The sequence below is a fragment of the Amblyraja radiata genome, chromosome 43 (genome assembly GCF_010909765.2).
Source record: "Amblyraja radiata isolate CabotCenter1 chromosome 43, sAmbRad1.1.pri, whole genome shotgun sequence".
Taxonomy (NCBI): Eukaryota; Metazoa; Chordata; class Chondrichthyes; order Rajiformes; family Rajidae; genus Amblyraja; species Amblyraja radiata.
The window spans coordinates 7237622-7259969 of NC_045998.1; the positions used below are offsets into that span (position 1 = coordinate 7237622).

At 50.1% G+C, this 22348-nt stretch overlaps 1 protein-coding gene across 1 annotated transcript; it reads left to right on the forward strand.

Annotated features, from left to right (window-relative positions):
* The first annotated feature begins 18889 nt into the window (after positions 1-18889).
* On the forward strand, positions 18890-21554 carry LOC116968017 (versican core protein-like). The gene is made up of 3 exons (XM_033014650.1): positions 18890-19281; positions 20427-20600; positions 21538-21554. The coding sequence occupies exons 1-3, from the start codon at positions 19140-19142 to the stop codon at positions 21552-21554; spliced, it is 333 nt and encodes a 110-aa protein (XP_032870541.1). The 5' UTR covers positions 18890-19139.
* The last annotated feature ends 794 nt before the right edge of the window (positions 21555-22348 follow it).

The following is a 22348-nucleotide window of genomic DNA, read 5'->3' on the forward strand; positions in this document are numbered from 1 at the left end:
GGACTTAATAACATTTTCGCATCATAAAATTAGATTAAAGCCACCCCAAAAAGCAAGATTATATGTGAAATAGACGACTTACCTTTTGTTTTGTCCTGATTTTGAGATACGTGACGCTGTCGGCGTTGAGGGCGTTCAACGTCGCCTTTTACTTTAGTCCAACTCAGACAACGATGAGAGGGCCTACCGGGAGGAGGTGGCTGATCTGGCACTCTGGTGTCAGGACAACAGCCTCCTCTTGAACATCAAAAAAACTAAGGAGCTGATCGTGGACTTTAGGAGGGCACATCATCCGAGGCCGTACACACCATTGAGGATAAATGGGGATACTGTGGATAGGGTGAGCTGCTTTAAATACCTGGGAGTCCACATCTCTGAGGATATGACATGGACATCACACGTCGCGGCACTCGTGAGTAAGGCAAGGCAGCGCCTTTATCACCTCAGGCAATTGAGGAAATTCAGAGTGTCTCCGAGGATCCTCCAGTGCTTCTACTCAGCGGCTGTGGAAAGCATCTTGTCCGGAAATATTACAATCTGGTTTGGGAATTGCTCTGCCCAGGACAAGAAGGCTCTGCAGAGAGTAGTGCGTTCGGCCGAACGCACTATGGGAACTTCACTCGCCCCCCTGCAGGAACTATACATCAGGAAGTGCAACACCAGAGCCAATAAAATCATGGGAGACCCCTTCCACCTCTGCAACCAAAGATTATAGAGGAGCAAGATAGACCATTCCTCCAAAATCCAATGGACTGACGTGTAGTACGTGACGGAACGTCACGACCGCCATTTGTTTATGCCAAACGCGACTTCCGGTATGCCTCCCGCTGTGTAATCCAAAGCAATGATCCTCGAGTATCTTGTAGTGGGAACGGACTCCACAGTTATATCAAAGCGCTTACATCAGTTGGCAGGGAAGAGCAAAGAAACTAGAGGCTATATATATATATATGAATGTGTGTCTGTGTGTGAGAGGCAAGTTAGAGATAATAAAGTTTATTCTCATGGATCAGAAGCAACTTTGATTTAAAGCATCACTATTACTTTATTTGTCTTATGTAAGATGATGTACAAAAACCATAAAGGCAATTATATATATAATTATATAATAATAAATATAAGCATATATATATTTATACACATATATATATACACATACATATATACACACATACATATATACACATACCTACATACGTATACACATACATATGCACACATACATATGCATACATTTATATGCATACATATATACACACATATATATACACACATATATAAACATATATATAAACATACATGTATACACACATATACATATACATGCATATATACACATACATGCATATATACACATACATATATATATACATATGATCATTTTCCAATGATCAATAGATTTAAGATCAGTTCCTATGGATTGGAGGATAGTTAATGTTATCCCACTTTTCAAGAAAGGAGCGAGAGAGAAAACGGGGAATTACAGACCAGTTAGCCCGACTTTGGTGGTGTATTAAAGATGTAATAATGGGGCATTTGGATAGCAGTAAAAGGATTAGTCCAAGTCAACATGGATTTATGAAAGGGAAATCATGTTTGACTAATCTTCTGGATTTTTTTGCCGCAAGGCTTGGTGTTGGGGCCGCAACTGTTTACCATATATATTAATGATTTGGAAAAGGGAATTAGGAGCAAAACTAATGCATACATACCTACATATTTAAATTCATCCGATAAGTTGGTCAAATAACATGGGGACCTTCTTGCTTTTTTTGAGACATGGATTTTTAAAATGTGAATATCTCATAACAACACATTTGTGGGTCAGCTGTATTTTGTACCAACCCCCACAATTTCAAATAATTCTAAATTGAACTTCTTAAACAAGGAAAACACTTTTTATTTACATCATTTTATGCGCGACATATACAGGGTTGCAGTGATTTGCATATCAGCTAATCAATAAAAGTGATGTCAAATTCAACACATTTCAAACAAAGGACAAAATGTCCAACTTATACACAATCACTAGACTAAGTGGGACCCGTTGGGTCCCAGCATCACACGGGTGGGCTGGTCACCCAATGCAATATTCCACCTCTCCACCAATTCCTACATTGCTGGCCAGTTGGGGGGAGGGGCTCTCTGTTGCGCTAGTATGGGTGTTGTGGGCCGAAGGGACTGGTTTCCAGAGGGCTAGTATGGACATTGTGGGCCGAATGGATTCTTGGGCTGGCAGCTCAATCACTAAGTCCAGGCAACTCAGTCACTGAGGTCTGGCAGTACAGTCACTCAGACCTGGCAGGCTGGAAGCTGAGAAACTGCCAGAAATTCTGCCCACAGGTGACAGACTGTGAGAGAGAAGGTTGAGAGGGTGGACTGAATGGATTATTGGGCTGGCAGTTCAGTCATTTACGGCTGGTGGGCTGGCAGTTCAGTCACTTACAGCTAGTGGGCTGGCAGTTCATTTACTCACGGCTTGTGGGTTGGCAGTTCAGTCACTGACAGCTGGTGGGCTGGCAGCTAACCAGTGAAAGTGATGTACAATTTAACGTATGTAACACAATGATAGCCCCACCCCTGCTTACACCAAAGAGCAAAATGTCCAACGTAGATACAATAATAAATAAATCGCCATTTGCATTAGTTTTGTGCAGTTAACAAATCACAATTTCACACAATGTACATAAGACGGCAGTTATTTGACAAATACTCCACAGTTCGGTGTAGGAGATCATGTCCACTGTCGACATCTGAAATTACAGAAAATATCATGCAGTCAATATGCTCTTATTCTGCATTAAATAACAGAGATGTAGAAATAAAATGCTCTTGAGAAGATTTTAACAAAGATGTTGCCATGAGGACTCGACTATCTGAGCTTAATGATCTAACTACAGTGAGAGATTGAACAGGCTAAATAAAATTTTCAATATGCCACAGAAGTAATAAATGGTTTCTTACCTTTCCTCCTTAATGGGGAACCTGAAGAAAGACAAGTCGGGTTGCCTACATTGCCGATTGTCGATTGTTTTTCGCAGGAGTGGTCCATCTTGAGCTCATGGTATTGGGGGTAGGGTGTTGACATGGATAGAAAATTGGTTGGTAGACAGGAAGCAAAGAGTAGGAGTGAACGGGTCCTTTTCAGAATGTCAGGCAGTGGCGAGTGGAGTGCCGTAAGGTTCGGTGTTGGGGCCGCAACTGTTTACCATATATATTAATGATTTGGAAGAGGGAATTAGGAGCAACACTAGCAAGTTTGCGGATGACACAAAGCTGGGTGGCAGTGTGAACTGTGAAGAGGATGTTAGGAGGTTGCAGGGTGACCTGGACAGGTTGAGTGAGTGGGCAGATGCGTGGCAGATGCAGTATAATATAGATAAATGTGAGGATATCCACTTTGGCGGCAAAAACAAGGGGGCAGATTATTATTTCAATGGAGTTAGGTTAGGTAAGGGGGATGTGCAGCGAGACCTGGGCGTCCTTGTACACCGGTCACTGAAAGTTGGCTTAGAGGTACAGCAGGCAGTAAAGAAAGCTAATGGAATGTTAACCTTCATAACAAGAGGATTTCAGTATAGAGTAAAGAGGTTCTTCTGCAGTTGTATAGGGCTCTGGTGAGATCACATCTGGAGTATTGTGTACAGTTTTGGTCTCCTAATCTGAGGAGAGACATTCTTGCCATAGAGGGAGTACAGAGAAGGTTCACCAGACTGATTCCTGGGATGTCAGGACTTTCATATGAAGAAAGACTGGATAGACTCGGCTTGTACTCGCTAGAATTTAGAAGATTGAGGGGGGATCTTATAGAAACTTACAAAATTCTCAAGGAGTTGGAGAGGCTAGATGCAGGAAGATTGTTCCCGATGTTGGGGAAGTCCAGAACAAGGGGCCACACACAGTTTAAGGATAAGGGGGAATTCTTTTAGGACCGAGATGAGAAAAACATTTTTTTACCCACACAGGAGTGGTGAATCTCTGGAATTCTCTGCCACAGAAGGTAGTTGAGGCCACAGTTCATTGGCTATATTTAAGAGGGAGTTAGATGTGGTCCTTGTGGCTAAAGGGATCAGGGGGTATGGAGAGAAGGCAGGTACAGGATACTGAGTTGGATGATCAGCCATGATCATATTGAATGGCGGTGCAGGCTCGAAGGGCCGAATGGCCTCTACTCCTGCACCTATTGTCAATGCTTCTATGTTTCTAAGAGTTAGTTGGGACATCATGTTATAGAGAGCTGTACAAAAGATGTGTGTGTGTGTGTGTGTGTGGCAATACTTGGGGAGTGCGGTGTGCTACTCTGGTCCCCATAGCTACAAGAAACATACATTGTGAGAAGCAGTGGCGAAAAGATTAATTTAATAGTGCTAAAGTGAGCGAGAGCTTCCGTGTGAGTTTCTTAGCAAGATTATTTAGGGTTCGGTCATGCTAGAGGCAGGAAACATGTTCCCGATGTTGGGGGAGTCCAGAACCAGGGGCCACACACACACACAAAGTTTAAGAATAAGGGGTCGGCCATTTAGAACAGAGACGAGGAAACACTTTTTCTCCCATTGAGAGTTGTGAGTCTGTGGAATTCTCTGCCTCAGGTGGAGGCCGGTTCTCTAGAGATAATTCTTTCAAGAGAGAGCTCGATAGGGCTCTTAAAGATAGCGAGAGAGAGTCAGGGGATATGGGGAGAAGGCAGGAACGGGGTACTGATTGTGGATGATCGGCCGTGATCACATTGAATGGCGGTGCTGGCTCGAAGGGCTGAATGGCCAACTCTTGCGCCCATTGTCTATGTTTCTATGTAGAAGCTTTTCACTCCACATCACCATCTACGTCTCTCGTGCGACCCTCAGTCTGAGGAAGGGTCTCGACCTCGAAACGTCGCCCATTCGTTCCCTCTCCCCAGAGACGCTGCCCGTCCCGCTGAGTTACTCCAGCATTTTGTAACCTGCCTCCCCCCCCTTGAGGTTTAATCTCAGGTTTGCAGCATCTGCAGCTGCTTTCATTGTTTCCCCTCCCCCCCCCCCCACGTGGTGTAGGAGCCGCGGGGACCGGGGCCGCTCGCGCCCTGGCAACCGTCGCTAGGGCGGGATGGGCGGTGTCAGTCCGTGGGGCGGGGCTACGGCTCGACCTATAGGACGCGCTCATCAGCGGGGATGCGGGTCGGATGGATCGGACGCAAGGAAGGGGCGGGACCTGATTGTTTGTGAGGTGCTGGGTGCGGGACCTGTTGCCATTGGTCGCCGGCGCTGCCCGTCAGTGTGGGGGAGGCGGGACCTGGTCATTTGTGACGTCAGGGGGAGGGAAGCGTGCCCCGCTGCCATTGGCCGCCGGCGCTGCCCGTCAGTGAGGGGGCGGGGCCGGGTTCTTTGTGACGTCGGGTGGGGGGGGAAAGCGGGACCCGCTGCCAAAGTTCATGGAGATGCGTCGTGTCGGGTCGACGTCTCCCGTCTCCGCGCCCCCGGAAGCTCAAGTGGGAAAAGCCGCCGCCGCCGCCGGTCAGCCCCTCGTCCTCTCCCCGCCCCCTCCTCCCCACCCCCGAGCCGAGGCTGTCGGGTCTGGGCGCCCTCTGGTCCTCCGGTTGCAGCGCCCCCTGGCGGCGGGAGGCCGCGTTGCAGCTCCCTCTGGTCCTCCGGGTCCAGCGCCCCTGGCGGCGGGAGGCCGCGGCGCAGCGTCTTGGTGTCTCTCTGTCTGTCTCTGCAGCGACCCCTGTCCTATTAACAGGGTTGGTTCCCCTGGGTCCTAGTGCCCGTCAGTCCTCCTCACCCTGTGGCAACCTCAGTGTTTAAGAAGGAACTGCAGATGCTGGAAAATGGAAGGTGGACAAAAAGTGCTGGAGAAACTCAGCTGGTGTGGCAGCGGCATCTAAGGAGCGAAGGAAATAGGCCACGTTCCTGGCCCGAAACCCATTTCATAGCAAAAACGATTTGAGTATAGGAGCAGGGAGGTTCTACTGCAGTTGTACAGGGTCTTGGTGAGACCACACCTGGAGTATTGCGTACAGTTTTGGTCTCCTAATCTGAGGAAAGACATTCTTGCCATAGAGGGAGTACAGAGAAGGTTCACCAGACTGATTCCTGGGATGGCAGGACTTTCATATGAAGAAAGACTGGATAGACTCGGCTTGTACTCGCTAGAATTTAGGAGATTGAGGATCTTATAGAAACTTACAAAATTCTTAAGGGGTTGGACAGGCTAGATGCAGGAAGATTGTTCCCGATGTTGGGGAAGTCCAGAACAAGGGGTCACAGTTTAAGGATAAGGGGGAAATCTTTTAAGACCGAGATGAGAAAAACATTTTTCACACAGAGAGTGGTGAATCTCTGGAATTCTCTGCCACAGAAGTTAGTTGAGGCCAGTTCATTGGCTATATTTAGGAGGGAGTTAGATGTGGCCTTGTGGCTAAACGGATCAGGGGGTATGGAGAGAAGGCAGGTACGGGATATTGAGTTGGATGATCAGCCATGATCATATTGAATGGCGGTGCAGGCTCGAAGGGCTGAATGGCCTCTACTCCTGCACCTATTCTCTATGTTTCTAACCCTTCTTCAGAATGATGTCATGTCAAGTATCCTTTATTGTCGGGAAGGGCTACCGGAAATTGGAGAATTCAATGTTTATGCCGCTGGGGTGCAGACTGCCCAAGCGGAAATTTCGTGCCTTGCAGTTATAACATGGAATAAAATAACAAAACACACAATAAACACAGATTTAACATTCACCATAGTGAATCCACCTCCTCACTGTGATGGAAGGCAAAAGTCTTAAAGACCTTGTCTCTTCCCTCCTTGTTCTCCCTCCTTGAGTCTTCTCCCCTCCCTCCTTGTAGGGGGGTGGGGGGCGGGTAGAAGAAAGGAAAAAGGAAGAGGAGGAACCCGAGGGCTGAGGGAGAGCGGAGAAGGGGAGGAGACAACATAGGGCTACCGGATATTGGAGAATTCAATGTTTATGCCGCTAGGGTGCTGACTGCCCAAGTAGAACATGAGGTGCTGCTCCTCCAGTTTCCGGTGGTGCTCGCTCTGGCCATGGAGGAGGCCCAGGACAGAGAGGTCAGATTGGGAATGGGAGGGGGAGTTGAAGTGCTGAGCCACCGGGAGGTCAGGTTGGTTAGTGCGGACCGAGCGGAGGTGTTCGGCGAAACGATCGCCAAGCCTCCGCTTGGTCTCACCGATGTAGATCAGCTGACATCAAGAGCAGCGGATGCAATGGATGAGGTTGGAGGAGGTGCAGGTGAACCTCTGTCGCACCTGGAACGACTGCTTGGGTCCTTGAATGGAGTGGAGGGGGGAGGTGAAGCGACAAGTGTAGCATCTCTTGAGGTTGCGAGGGAAAGTGCCCGGGGAAGGGGGTGGTGCGGGAGGGAAGGGAAGAATTGACAAGGGAGTTAGAAACATAGAAATTAGGTGCAGGAGTAGGCCATTCGGCCCTTCGAGCCTGCACCGCCATTCAATATGATCATGGCTGATCATCCAACTCAGTATCCCATACCTGCCTTCTCTCCATACCCCCTGATCCCTTTAGCCAGAAGGGCCACATCTAACTCCCTCTTAGAATAGAATAGAATAGAATACGTTTATTGTCATTGCACAATACTGTGCAACGAAATTCCATTGCATCTTCTTCGGTTTAAAAAGAACAAACACAGCCATTGACTCACATATACACATATCAGTAAAAAAAATAATAAATAGGTATTAAAAATATTTTAAAAGAATATTGCGCATTATCTTGCACCCCGAATTATATTGTGCTTCCCCAGTGTTCTCTGTTAGAATTAAGTTCTTTTACGCACATGGGTAGAAACTATTTTTAGTCTACCGGTGCCAGCCTTCAGAGACCTGAATCGCCTCCCAGAGGGTAGCAGAGTGAAAAGGTGATTGGCAGGGTGTGATGTGTCCTGTTTGATGTTTGTGGCCCGGCGCAAGCATCGGGCCCTGTTTATGTCATCCAGGGAGGGCAGTTGAGCGTTTGTGATGCTCTGTGCAGTTTTAATAACTCTCTGCAGCGCCCTCCTCTCAGCCACAGTGCAGCTAGCAAACCACACCAGGATGCCATAGGAGAGGATACTTTCCACGGCACACCGGTAGAAGGACAGCAGCAGCGGCTGTGAAACGTTTGCTCGCCGCAGAGACCTCAGGAAATACAGCAGCTGCTGTGACTTCTTCACGAGAGTGACGGTGTTCATTTGCCATTTGAGGTCCTGGGAGATGTATATAGGTGTATATTGTATATAAGATGGGACTCAGCACACAAACTTGTGGCGCTCCTGTGCTGAGCGTCAGGACTGGGGAGTGATTGGACCCCATCCTGACAGTCTGTGGGCGGTCTGTTAAAAAGTCCTTGATCCATCTGCATGTGTTAGCAGTAACACCCAGGTCAGAGAGTTTGGCTGTTTCACAGTTTAAATATAGCCAATGAACTGGCCTCAACTAACTTCTGTGGCAGAGAATTCCAGAGATTCACCACTCTCTGTGTGAAAAATGTTTTTCTCATCTCGGTCCTAAAAGATTTCCCCCTTATCCTTAAACTGTGACCCCTTGTTCTGGACTTCCCCAACATCGGGAACAATCTTCCTGCATCTAGCCTGTCCAACCCCTTAAGAATTTTGTAAGTTTCTATAAGATCCCCCCTCAATCTTCTAAATTCTAGCGTGTACAAGCCAAGTCTATCTAGTCTTTCTTCATATGAAAGTCCTGACATCCCAGGAATCAGTCTGGTCAACCTTCTCTGTACTCCCTCTATGGCAAGAATGTCTTTCCTCAGATTAGGAGACCAAAACTGTACGCAATACTCCAGGTGTGGTCTCACCAAGACCCTGTACAACTGCAGTAGAACCTCCCTGCTCCTATAATCAAATCCTTTTGCTATGAATTCTAACATACCATTCGCTTTCTTCACTGCCTGCTGCACCTGCATACCTACTTTCAATGACTGGTGTACCATGACACCCAGGTCTCGTTGCATCTCCCCTTTTCCTAATCGGCCATCATTTAGGTAATAGTCTACTTTCCTGTTTTTGCCACCAAAGTGGATAACCTCACACGGAGGGAGCGGTCTTTGCGGAAGGCAGACAAGGGGGGGAGATGCTGTAAGGAGTTGCTGGAGACCAGCGCTAGATGGACTATAGACCACAAGATCATCTGCTTACCTTCGTACCTCATCTTTTCTCCCCGTATGGCATTTTTAGTTATTTTCTGTTGCTCTTTAAAAGTTACCCAATCCTCTGGCTTTTCCCGCTCATCATTGCTATGTTGTACTTCTCTTTTATTTTTATACTCTCCCAGATTTCCCTTGTCAGCCACGGTCGCCCCTTATTCCACTTGGAATCTTTCTTCCTCTTAGGAATGAACTGATCCTGCACCTTCTGTGTTATTCCAAGAAATACCTGCCATTGTTGTCATCCCTGCTAGGGTATCTTTCCTGTCAACTCTGGCCAGCTCCTCCCTCATGGCTCCATAGTCCCCTTTATTCAACTGTAAACACTGACACCTCCGATTTACCCTTCTCCCTCTCAAATTGTGGATTAAAACTTTGAGTTTTGAGTATAGGAGCAAGATTTGAGTATAGGAGCAGGGAGGTTCCACTGCAGTTGTACAGGGTATTGGTGAGACCACACCTGGAGTATTGTGTACAGTTTTGGTCTCCTAATCTGAGGAAAGACATTCTTGCCATAGAGGAGGTACAGAGAAGGTTCACCAGACTGATTCCTGGGATGGCAGGACTTTCATATGAAGAAAGACTGGATCGACTCGGCTTGTACTCGCTAGCATTTAGAAGATTGAGGGGGGATCTTATAGAAACTTACAAAAATTTTAAGGGGTTGGACAGGCTGGATGCAGGAAGATTGTTCCCGATGTTGGGGAAGTCCAGGACAAGGGGTCACAGTTTGAGGATAGAAGGGAAATCCTTTAGGACCGAGATGAGAAAAACATTTTTTTTCACACAGAGAGTGGTGAATCTGTGGAATTCTCTGCCACAGAAGGTAGTTGAGGCCACAGTTCATTGGCTATATTTAAGAGGGAGTTAGATGTGGCCCTTGTGGCTAAAGGGATCACGGGGTATGGAGAGAAGGCAGGTACAGGATACTGAGTTGGATGATCAGCCATGATCATATTGAATGGTGGTGCAGGCTTGAAGAGCCGAATGGCCTACTCCTGCACCTATTTTCTATGTTTCTAATTTGGAGAATTCAATGTTCATGTCATTGGGCTGTAGGCTATGAGGTGCTGTTCCTCCAGTTTGCGTGTCACCTCACTCTGCCAATGGAGGAGGCCCAGGACCGAAAGATCAGTGTGGGAGTGGGAAGGGGAGTTAAAATGGTTGGCAACCGGGAGATCCAGCAGGCCTTGGCGGACAGAGTGCAAGTGTAGGATGGAATGCACGTCTAGTCTAGATACATGGAACAGCAGATGCTGGTTTACAAAAAAAGACCCAATCTCCTGGAATAAGTTGCACCTCTGGAGAGCATGGACAGGCAACATTCTAGGTCAGGACCCTTCTTCAGACTGCTTGGTGTGGAGGGGTGGGAAAGGAGAGGTGGGAGTGGTCGCCTTAGATTCCCTTCCCTCTACAGTTGCCGCCTGACCCACTGAATCCCTCCACTGCTTTAGAGGGAATGGACAGACGACGTTTCGAGTCAGGACCCTTCTTCAGACTGATTGGAGAGGGTGGGGGAAGGAAGCTGGAAAAGAGAGATGGGGGCTGGACAAAGCCTGGCAAGTGAATGGTATGTGAGCATTCATAGCAAAAGGATTTGAGTATAGGAGCAGGGAGATTTTACTGCAGTTGTACAGGGTCTTGGTGAGACCACACCTGGAGTATTGCGTACAGTTTGGGTCTCAAAATCTGGGGAACGACATTCTTGCCATAGAAGGAGTGCAGAGAAGGTTCACCAGACTGATTCCTGGGATGTCGTGACTTTCATATGAAGAAAGACTGGATAGACTCGGCTTGTACTCGCTAGAATTTAGGAGATTGAGGGGGGATCTTATAGAAACTTACAAAATTCTTAAGGGGTTGGACAGGCTAGATGCAGGAAGATTGTTCCCGATGTTGGGGAAGTCCAGGACAAGGGTCACAGCTTAAGGATAGAGGGGAAATCCTTTAAGACCGAGATGAGAAAAACATTTTTCACACAGAGAGTGGTGAATCTCTGGAACTCTCTGCCACAGAAGGTAGTTGAGGCCAGTTCATTGGCTATATTTAAGAGGGAGTTAGATGTGGCCCTTGTGGCTAAAGGGATCAGGGGGTATGGAGAGAAGGCAGGTACGGGATACTGAGTTGGATGGTCAGCCATGATCATATTGAATGGCGGTGCAGGCTCGAAGGGCCGAATGGCCTACTCCTGCACCTATTTTCTATGTATCTATGTATCCATGTAAGTGATAAGTGGATACAAAATGCTGGAGTAACTCAGCGGGACAGGCAGCATCTCTGGAGAGAAGGAATGGGTGATGTTTCAGATTGAGACCCTTCTTCAGAAGTGATAGGTGGATATAGGTGAGGGAGACACAAGAAACTGCAGATGCTGGAATCTTGCATGGAACACAACTTAGTTAGTTGCACAGAATCTCTTGCCCAGAGTAGGAGAATCGAGGACCAGAGGACATGGGTTCAAGGTGAAGGGGAAAAGATTTAATAGGAATCTGAGGGGTAACTTTTCAACACGGAGGGTGGTGGGTGAATGGAACAAGATGCCGGGGGAGGTCGTCGAGGCCGAGACTATCCTAATGTTTAAGAAAGTTATTAAGTGTTTAAGAAGGAACTGCAGATGCTGGAAAATCGAAGGTACACAAAAATGCTGGAGAAACTCAGCGGGTGCAGCAGCAGCTATGGAGCGAAGGAAATAGGCAACGTTTCGGGCCGAAACCATTCTTAAGAAAGTTTGACAGGTACCTATATGGGACCTTAATAAATGAAGGGGCGTTGGCCGGTGTGGACTCGCAGGTGGTCAAGGCGGCTGAAGCCCTTACCACGGGACGGGCAGGGGAAGGGACGCTCATCACTGTGGGTACGCCGGTGCTGCCACAGGCTGGACATGCGGGTGAAACCCTTGCCACACTCAGCGCACTCAAAGAGTCTCTCTCCGGTGTGTATCAGCCGGTGCTCCCGCAGCCCCCGTGTGCTCTTGAAACCCTTGCCGCAGTGGGAGCATCGGCTCGCCGGCGTGGGACCGCTGGTGCTGCTGCAACCCCCGCGAGTTGTCAAACGACTCACCACAGTACGGGCAGTCGTAGGGCTGGCCGCTGGTGTGCACGTGCTGGTGGGACAGGGCGTGGGAGTCCATGGCAAACACCGGGCTGGGGACGGGACTGTCGCCGGCGTGCACCCGCTGGTGGGACAGCAGCCTGGAGGAGCGGGCGAAGCCCTTGCCGCACTGGGCGCAGGTGAAGGGGCGCTCGCCGGTGTGGGTGCGCTGGTGCTCCAGCAGCCTGGAGGAGCGGGTGAATCCGTTGCCGCACTGGGCGCAGGTGAAGGGGCGCTCGCCGGTGTGGGTGCTCTGGTGCTCCCGCAGGCTTGTGGAGCGGGCAAAGCCCTTGCCGCACTGGACGCAGGTGTGGGGGCGCTCGCCGGTGTGGGTGCGCTGGTGCTTCAGCAGGATACTGGAGCGGATGAAGCCCTTGCCGCACTGGGCGCAGGTGAAGGGGCGCTCGCCGGTGTGGGTGTGCTGGTGCTCCAGCAGGCTGTCCGTGCGGGTGAAGCCCTTGCCGCAGTCACCGCAGGTGTAGGGCCGCTCCCCGGTGTGGGTGCGCCGGTGCTCCTGCAGGTGCGTGGACGTCTTGTAGCCCTTGCCGCAGTCGGAGCAGGTGAAGGGGCGTTCTCCCGTGTGCACCCGCCCGTGCCTCCGTAGCCCTGACCGCTGGGCAAAGCGTTTGCCGCAGGTGGAGCAGCCGTAGGGCCTCTCGCCCGTGTGCACCCGCCGGTGTCTCTTCAGGTCCCGTGCCGACATGAAGCTCTTGTCGCAGCCTGGGCAGTCGAAGGGGCGTTCGCCCGTGTGCACCCGCCGGTGGGTCTCCAGCAGGCTCGGGCACTCCCAGGCCTTGCCACACACGTCGCACTCATAACACTTCTCCCTCTTGCGCCCCGACATGTGGTCCTCCACCGACTCAGCCCCTCAAAGCTCAGCCCGCACACCGAGCAGAGAGGGGGGGGGGGGGTCTCACCGGCACCCTGGCCGCCCTCAATGGTCGCTCACGTCCCCGTCTCTCCGTCCACAGCAACGGCTCCTAAACCCTGCAGGAGGGGAACACAGAGGGTCAACAAGCTGGCAAACAGTACATTACTAACGCACAAACAAGGGGTCACACAGTTTAAGGATAAGGGGGAAGTCTTTTAGGACCGAGACTGATCCCTGGGATGGCAGGACTTTCACATGAAGAAAGACTGGAGAGAATCGGCTTGTATTTGAGAATAGAAGCAGAGAGGTTCTACTGCAGTTGTACAGGGCCTTGGTGAGACCACACCTGGAGTATTGTGTACAGTTTTGGTCTCCTAATCTGAGGAAAGACATTCTTGCCATAGATGGGGTACAGAGAAGGTTCACCAGACTAATTCCTGGGATGGCAGGACTTTCATATGAAGAAAGACTGGATCGACTCGGCTTGTACTCGCTAGCATTTAGAAGATTGAGGGGGGATCTTATAGAAACTTACAAAATTCTTAAGGGGTTGGACAGGCTAGATGCAGGAAGATTGTTCCCGATGTCGGGGAAGTCCAGGACAAGGGGTCACAGTTTGAGAATAGAGGGGAAATCCTTTAGGATCGAGATGAGAAAAACATTTTTTTTCACACAGAGAGTGGTGAATCTGTGGAATTCTCTGCCACAGAAGGTAGTTGAGGCCACAGTTCATTGGCTATATTTAAGAGGGAGTTAGATGTGGCCCTTGTGGTTAAAGGGATCACGGGGTATGGAGAGAAGGCAGGTACAGGATACTGAGTTGGATGATCAGCCATGATCATATTGAATGGTGGTGCAGGCTTGAAGAGCCGAATGGCCTACTCCTGCACCTATTTTCTATGTTTCTAATTTGGAGAATTTAATGTTCATGTCATTGGGCTGTAGGCTATGAGGTGCTGTTCCTCCAGTTTGCGTGTCACCTCACTCTGCCAATGGAGGAGGCCCAGGACAGAAAGACCAGTGTGGGAGTGGGAAGGGGAGTTAAAATGGTTGGCAACCGGGAGATCCACCAGGCCTTGGCGGACAGAGCGCAAGTGTAGGATGGAATGCACGTCTAGTCTAGATACATGGAACAGCAGATGCTGGTTTACAAAAAAAGAACCAATCTCCTGGAATAAGTTGCACCTATGGAGAGGCAACATTCTAGGTCAGGACCCTTCTTCAGACTGCTTGGTGTGGAGGGGTGGAGAAAGTGGGAAAGGAGAGGTGGGAGTGGTCGTGGTGGTGCAGGCTCGAAGGGCCAAATGGCCTACTCCTGCACCTATTTTCTATGTTTCTATGAGGGTTAGAATGAGGGGGATGGATGGAACAAGTCAGGTGGGCTAGAGAGAAGGGAGGGAGTGAAGGGATGGAGGGAACAGGGATAGAGAGGAGGGAGGGAGTGAAGGGATGGAGGGAACAGGGCTAGAGAGGAGGGAGGGAGTGAAGGGATGGAGGGAGCAGGGCTAGAGAGGAAGGAGGGAGGGAGTGAAGGGAGGGATTGAAGGGCTAGAGAGGAGGGAGGGATGGAGTGAAGGGATGGAGGGAGAAGGGCTAGAGCGGAGGGAGGGATGGAGTGAAGGGGTGCAGGGAGCAGGGCTAGAGAGGAGGGAGGGAGGGATGGAGGGGGCAGGGATAGAGAGGAGGGAGGGAAGGAGTGAAGGGAGGGAGGTAGCAGGGCTAGAGAGGAGGGAGGGAGTGAAGGGCTAGTGAGGAGGGAGGGAGGGAGTGAATGGATGAAGGGAGTGAATGGCTAGAGAGGAGGGAGGGAGTGAAAGGAGGGAGGGAATGAAGGGATGGAGGGAGTGAAGGGCTAGAGGAGGGAGGGAGTGAAGGGATGGAGGGTGCAGGGATAGAGAGGATGGAGGGAGTGAAGGGCTAGAGAGGAGGGAGGGAGTGAAGGGATGGAGGGAGCAGGGCTACAGAGGAGGGAGGGGCTGAGGGAACACAGTGGTGTCAATCAGGGGTGTGGGACATAAAAACTGACTGCAAACGTTTTTATAGATATGTGGAGAGGAAAAGATTAGTTAAAACAAATGTAGGTCCCTTGCAGTCAGAAACAGGCGAATTGATCATGGGGAACGAGGACATGGCAGATCAATTGAATAACTACTTTGTTTCTGTCTTCACTAAGGAAGACATAAATAATCTGCCGGAAATAGCAAGGGTGTTAAATGAGATGGAGGAACTGAGTGAAATCCAGGTTAGCCGGGAAGTGGTGTTAGGTAAATTGAATGGATTAAAGGCCGATAAATCCCCAGGGTCAGATAAGTTGCATCCCAGAATACTTAAGGAAGTAGCCCCAGAAATAATGGATGCATTAGTGATAATTTTTCAAAACTCTTTAGATTCTGGAGTAGTTCCTGAGGACTGGAGGGTAGCTAGTGTAATCCCACTTTTTAAAAAGGGAGGGAGAGAAAATTGGGAATTACAGACCAGTTAGTCTAACATCGATGGTGGGGAAAATTCTGGAGTTAGTTATTAAAGATGGGATAGCAGCACATTTGGAAAGTGGTGAATTCATTGGACAAAGTCAGCATGGATTTATGAAAGGTAAATCATGTCTGACGAATCTTATAGAATTTTTCGAGGATGTAACTAGCAGAGTGGATAAGGGAGAACCAGTGGATATGTTATATCTGGACTTTCAGAAGGCTTTCGACAAGGTCCCACATAAGAGATGAGTATACAAACTTAAAGCACACGGTATTGGGGGTTCAGTATTGATATGGATAGAGAACTGGCTGGCAGACAGGAAGCAAAGAGTAGGAATATACGGGGGCTTTTCAGAATGGCAGGCAGTGACTAGTGGGGTACCGCAAAGCTCAGTGCTGGGACCCCAGCTATTTACAATATATATTAATGATCTGGACGAGGGAATTGAATGCAACATCTCCAAGTTTGCGGATGACACGAAGTGGGGGGCAGTGTTAGCTGTGAGGAGGATGCTTGGAGGCTGCAAGGTGACTTGGATAGGCTGGGTGAGTGGGCAAATGCATGGCAGATGCAGTATAATGTGGATAAATGTGAGGTTATCCACTTTGGTGGCAAAAACAGGAAAGTAGACTATTATCTGAATGGTGGCCGATTAGGAAAAGGGGAGATGCAACGAGACCTGGGTGTCATGGTACACCAGTCATTGAAAGTAGGCATGCAGGTGCAGCAGGTAGTGAAGAAAGCCAATGGTATGTTATGTTAGGGGGGGAGGGGGCGGGGACGCGGGTCTGATTGATCGGACGAAAGGAGGGGGCGGGACCTGGTTCTTTGTGACGTGTTGGATGCGGCACCCGTTCCCATTGGCCGCTGGCGCTGCCCGTAAGTGTGGGGGAGGGAGGGGGCGGGATCTGGTGGTTTGTGACGTATGGGGCGGGGGGGGGGGATGCGGGCCCGGCTCCCATTGGCCGCTGGCGCTGCCCGTCAGTGTGGGGGAGGGAGGGGACGGGATCTGGTGGTTTGTGACGTCGGGGCGGGATGCGGAACCCCCTGGCGGATGCGGAACCCAATGCCATTGGCCGCCGGCGCTGCCCGTCAGTGTGGGGGAGGGAGGGGGCGGGACCTAGTTGTTTGTGACGTCTGGGGCCGTGGGTGGGGGAGGGGGGGGATGCGAGACCCAATATCATTGGCCGCCGGCGCTGCCCGTCAATGGGGGGGAGGGAGGGGTCGGGATCTAGTCGTTTGTGACGTCTGGGCCGCTGGCGCTGCCCGTCAGTGGGAGGGGGAGGGTCCTGGTTCTTTGTGACGTCGTGGGGGATGCGGGACCCGCTGTCATTGGCCGCCGGCGCTGCCCGACAGCAGGGGGGGCAGGACCTGGGGGTCGCCGCCGCTCGGCCCCTCGTCCTTTCCCCGCCCCCACGCTCCCCCCGAAGCCGAGGCGAGACTGTCGGGAGTGGGCGCCCTCTGGTCCTCCAGCAGCAGCGCCCCCTGGGAGGCCGCGGCGCAGCGTCTTGGTGTCTCTGCAGCGACCCCTGTCCTATTGACCAAAGATCTTATAGCGTTTGACAGGGTTGGTTCCCCTGGGTTTGACTGCGCTGGGTCCTAGTGCCCGTCATTCCCCCTCAAGTCAAGTCACATTTATTTCTTTCGCACATTTAAAAAACAACTCTCGATGGCCAAAGTGCTTTACATTTGTTCTAAGAATAGTATAAAGAAACAAACGACATACATATACGACGTCTGGCGTGCACAGCCTTAAGTTGTTGGACAACTTGTTCTAGTTCAAGTAGTTCAAGTTTATTGTCATGTGTCCCTGATAGGACAATGAAATTCTTGCTTTGCTTCAGCACACAGAACATAGAACATTGACAACAAAACACATGAATAAATAAAGTGCAAAATAACAGATAATGGGTTATTAATGTTCAGAGTTTTGTCCGAGCCAGGTTTAATAGCCTGATGGCTGTGGGGAAGTACACAAAAATGCTGGAGAAACTCAGCGGGTGCAGCAGCATAAAAACCTAGAAACATAGAAAATAGGTGCAGGAGTAGAGGCCATTCGGCCCTTCGAGCCTGCACTGCCATTCAATATGATCATGGTTGATCATCCAACTCAGTATCCTGTACCTGCCTTCTCTCCATACCCCCTGATCCCATTAGCCACAAGGGCCACATCGAACTCCATCTTAAATATAGCCAATGAACTGGCCTCAACTACCTTCTGTGGCAGAGAAAAAAAATGTTTTTCTCATCTCGGTCCTAAAAGACTTCATTCACCCTTATCCTTAAACTGTGTGTGGCCCCTTGTTCTGGACTTCCCCAACATCGGGAACAATCTTCCTGCATCTAGCCTGTCCAACCCCTTAAGAATTTTGTAAGTTTCTATAAGATCCCCCCTCAATCTTCTAAATTCTAGCGAGTACAAGCCGAGTCTATCCAGTCTTTCTTCATATGAAATTCCTGCCATCCCAGGAATCAGTTTGGTGAACCTTCTCTGTACTCCCTCTATGGCAAGAATGTCTTTCCTCAGATTAGGAGACCAAAACTGTACACAATACCCCAGGTGTGGTCTCACCAAGACCCTGTACAACTGCAATAGAACCTCCCTGCTCCTATACTCAAATCCTTTTGCTATGAAACAGAGACAATAGGCGCAGGAGGAGGCCATTCGGCCTATTGAAGCCAGCACCGCCCATTCATTGCGATCATGGCTGATCGTCCCCTATCAATAGGGACAAAAGTTTAGGGGTAACATGCGGGGGAACTTCTTTACTCAGAGAGTGGTAGCTGTGTGTGGAATGAGCTTCCAGTGGAAGTGGTGGAGGCCGGCAGGTTCGATTTTATCATTTAAAAATAAATTGGATCGGTATATGGACGGGAAAGGAATGGAGGCTTACATAGAAACATGGAAAATAGGTGCAGGAGTAGAGGCCATTCGGCCCTTCGAGCCAGCACCGCCATTCACTGTGATCATGGCTGATCATCCCCAATCAGTACCCCGTTCCTGCCTTCTCCCCATATCCCCTGACTCCACTATCTTTAAGAGCCCTATCTAGCTCTCTCTTGAAAGCTTCCAGAGAACCGGCCTCCACCGCCCTCTGAGGCAGAGAATTCTCTGGGTGGAAAAGTGTTTCCTCGTCTCCGTTCTAAATGGCCGACCCCTTATTCTTAAACTGTGTGTGTGTGGCCCCTGGTTCTGGACTCCCCCAACATCGGGAATTGCTTGCTTGCCTCGCCTTTTTCAAAAGTTTGTGTTCACAAAATGAATTTTGGTTGTCAGGTGGCTGCTGCCCAATTGTTTGCCTCGCCTTTTAAAATTAGAACGTCAGCGAACTCTGTGAACTTTCTCTCTCCTTCAGTGTCTCGGCTACGGTGAGATCTCGGCCAAGCTGAAAGAAGCTTTGCTGAACTGAGCGCAGGATTTCTGGAGTTGAACGACAGCCTCCGGCGATCTGACGAGCGATATCTGGCCCTGAACTCCACGCTAGACATCTGCGTGTACGAGAACTCGAGGCTGAATCTCTCGGGCCAAAGTTGCGCTGGGAATCTTTCCGTCTCGATGGCGAATCTCTCTGCCTATCGCTCCCTCCACTCCGAATCCCTCCAGGAGGTTAGCCATCTGAAGAGCGAAATCCAGAACCTTAACGGAACCAATATCCAGCTCTGTAGAGATGTCCAGAGCTATCTCCAGAGAGTGAAAGGTGAGTAGCTCTCTAATATACTGACAGATCCCAACTTGCCCACACCGGCCAACGTGCCCCAACTACACTAGTCCCACCCCGACCAACATGCCCCATCTACACTAGTCCCACCCCGACCAACATGCCCCATCTACACTAGTCCCACCACGACCAACATGCCCCATCTACACTAGTCCCACCCCGGCCAACATGCCCCATCTACACTAGTCCCACCTTGGCCAACATGCCCCATCTACACTAGTCCCACCCCGGCCAACATGCCCCATCTACACTAATCCCACCCCGGCCAACATGCCCCATCTACACTAGTCCCACCCCGACCAACATGCCCCATCTACACTAGTCCCACCTGCCTACGTTTGGCCCATATCCCTCCAAACCTGTCCTATCCATATTCAATCTTTCCCCCCCCTCTTACCTTAAACCCATGTCCTCTGGTCCTCGATTCCCCTACTCTGGGCAAGAGACTTTAATTTAGTTTTGGAGGGAGAAAGAGGGGAGAGGGAGAGAGAGAGAGAGGGGGTGAATGTGAGAGAGAGGGAGAGTGTGTGTGAGAGAGAGAGCGGGTGAGAGAGAGGGTGAATGTGAGAGGGAGTGTGAGAGAGAGAAAGAGAGAGAGGGAGAGAGTGTGTGAGGGAGAGAGGGTGAATGTGAGAGAGAGAGGGAGAGAGGGTGAATGTGAGAGAGGGATAGTATGTGTGTGTGTGAGAGAGAGAGAGAGGGGGGGAGAGGGTGAGTGAGAGAGGGATAGTGTGTGTGTGTGTGAGAGCGCGCGCGCGGGTGGTGGAGGGTGCCTGTTCCGCGTGTGTGTGTGTGTGGGCCCGCGCGGGCGCGCGCGCGCGCGCGGGTGCCTGTGCGCGCGCGGGCGGGGGGGCGGCCTCGTGTGTGTTTGTGTTCGCCGCTCGCGCGCGCGCGCGCGCGCGCGCTCGCGCGCGCGCGCGCGCGCGCTCGCCGCTCGTTTAGTTTAGGGGCGCCCGGAGAGGGAGCGACAGCGAGCCCGAGGGAAATCTGAAGAAGGGTCTCGACCCAGAACATCACCCATTCCTTCTCCCCAGAGATGCTGCCTGTCCCACTGAGTTACTCCAGCACTTTGTGTGAGTGATGTGTCTTTGAGACTAACTGATAAACTCTTTATTAACCAGTAGAGAATGTCTGCGCTCCAGGGTGGAACTTGTTCAAAGATAAGTGTTACTTCATCTCGGCCAAGAAAATAACATATGACAACGCAAAACGGGCGTGTGAAGTCAGGGGGGCGAAACTCCCAGAGATCAACTCAAACGAAGAGAAGGTCAGACACACACACTCTTGCACACACGCTCGTACACACGCACGCACACACACACACACGCACGCAGACACACACACACACACACGCACACACACACACACATATACACACACACACACACACACACACACACACACGCACGCACACACACACACACACACGCACACACACACACACACGCACACAAACGCACACACACATATATACACACGCACACACACACACACACACATACACACACACACGCACGCACACACACTCACACACGCACGCACGCACAAACGCACGCACACACACACACGCACACACACACACACGCACGCACACACACAGTTATTTAAACACCAGCAAAAAAAAATCAAGCAAATCAATTTTATTCCCCAGAATTCCCTCTTAAAGATAGCCAATGAACTGTGGCCTCAACTACCTTCTGTGGCAGAGAATTCCACAGATTCACCACTCTCTGTGTGGGAATTTTTTTTTCCTCATCTCGGTCCTAAAAAACTTCCCCCTTATCCTTAAACTGTGTGTGGCCCCTTGTTCTGGACTTCCCCAACATTGGGAACAATCTTCCTGCATCTAGCCTGTCCAACCCCTTAAGAATTTTGTACGTTTCTATAAGATCCTCCCTCAATCTTCTAAATTCTAGCGAGTACAAGCCGAGTCTATCCTGTCTTTCTTCATATGAAAGTCCTGACATCCCAGGAATCAGTCTGGTGAACCTTCTCTGTACTCCCTCTATGGCAAGAATGTCTTTCCTCAGATTAGGAGACCAAATATGATCATATTGAATGGCGGTGCAGGCTCGAAGGACCGAATGGCCTACTCGTGCACCTATTGTCTATTGTTTGTATGGGATGTTTTCCACATCTCCGCTACACTGTAAAGCTTTGTTTTGGTTCACAAGGCAATGTCTTCCTTCACATTCAATTGTCACCTGATGGGTCTATTAATATTGATTATTCCAGGGCTACAGAGTTTGTGATCGCCTGTCTACAACATGGCTGAAGCTGGTGACTGGGGCGGTGATTCAGTGGCCTGTACAGCAAAGGAACAAAAAGGTTTGTGATCCTTCTGTGACTTATATATGATGCCCTGACAGTGGGTGTACACCTGATGCAAGAAATGAGGTTCACACTGAAGTGGGAATAGGGAAGGGGGTGAGCCCCGAGAGTTGACATCTACAGGGACATCACAGTCACAGGTGGGCGGATGCAGGATGATAAATCAGCCCTCTTTTTGGAAACAAATGATCTGAGTTGCTGCAAAAGTGACAATCCTGGCCACACACTCATCTCCCCGCTACCTTCAGGGTACTGATTGGGGATGATCAGCCGTGATCACATTGAATGGCGGTGCTGGCTCGAAGGGCCGAATGGCCTACTCCTGCACCTATTGTCTATTGTCAAACTTCCATGAGTGCATGAGAAAAAGATTTGAGGAAGGACATCCTTGTGATTGAGGGAGCCCAGCGTAGGTTCACCCCATTGTTCGAAGGGCTGAATGGCCTACTCCTGCACCTATTGTCTATTCCCTGTGGCCCAGCTAGAGAACATGTTCAGGTGTGATGAATGGTGTGGGAGCGGGGACCGTTCACTGCCAATACGTGATGTTAAAACTGCATCTTTTTCTCATACACTCATGGAAGTTTGACAATAGACAATAGGTGCAGGAGTTGGCCATTCGGCCCTTCAAGCCAGCACCGCCATTCACTGTGATCATGGCTGATCATTCCCAATCAGTACCCAATTCCTGCCTTCTCCCCATATCCCTTGACTC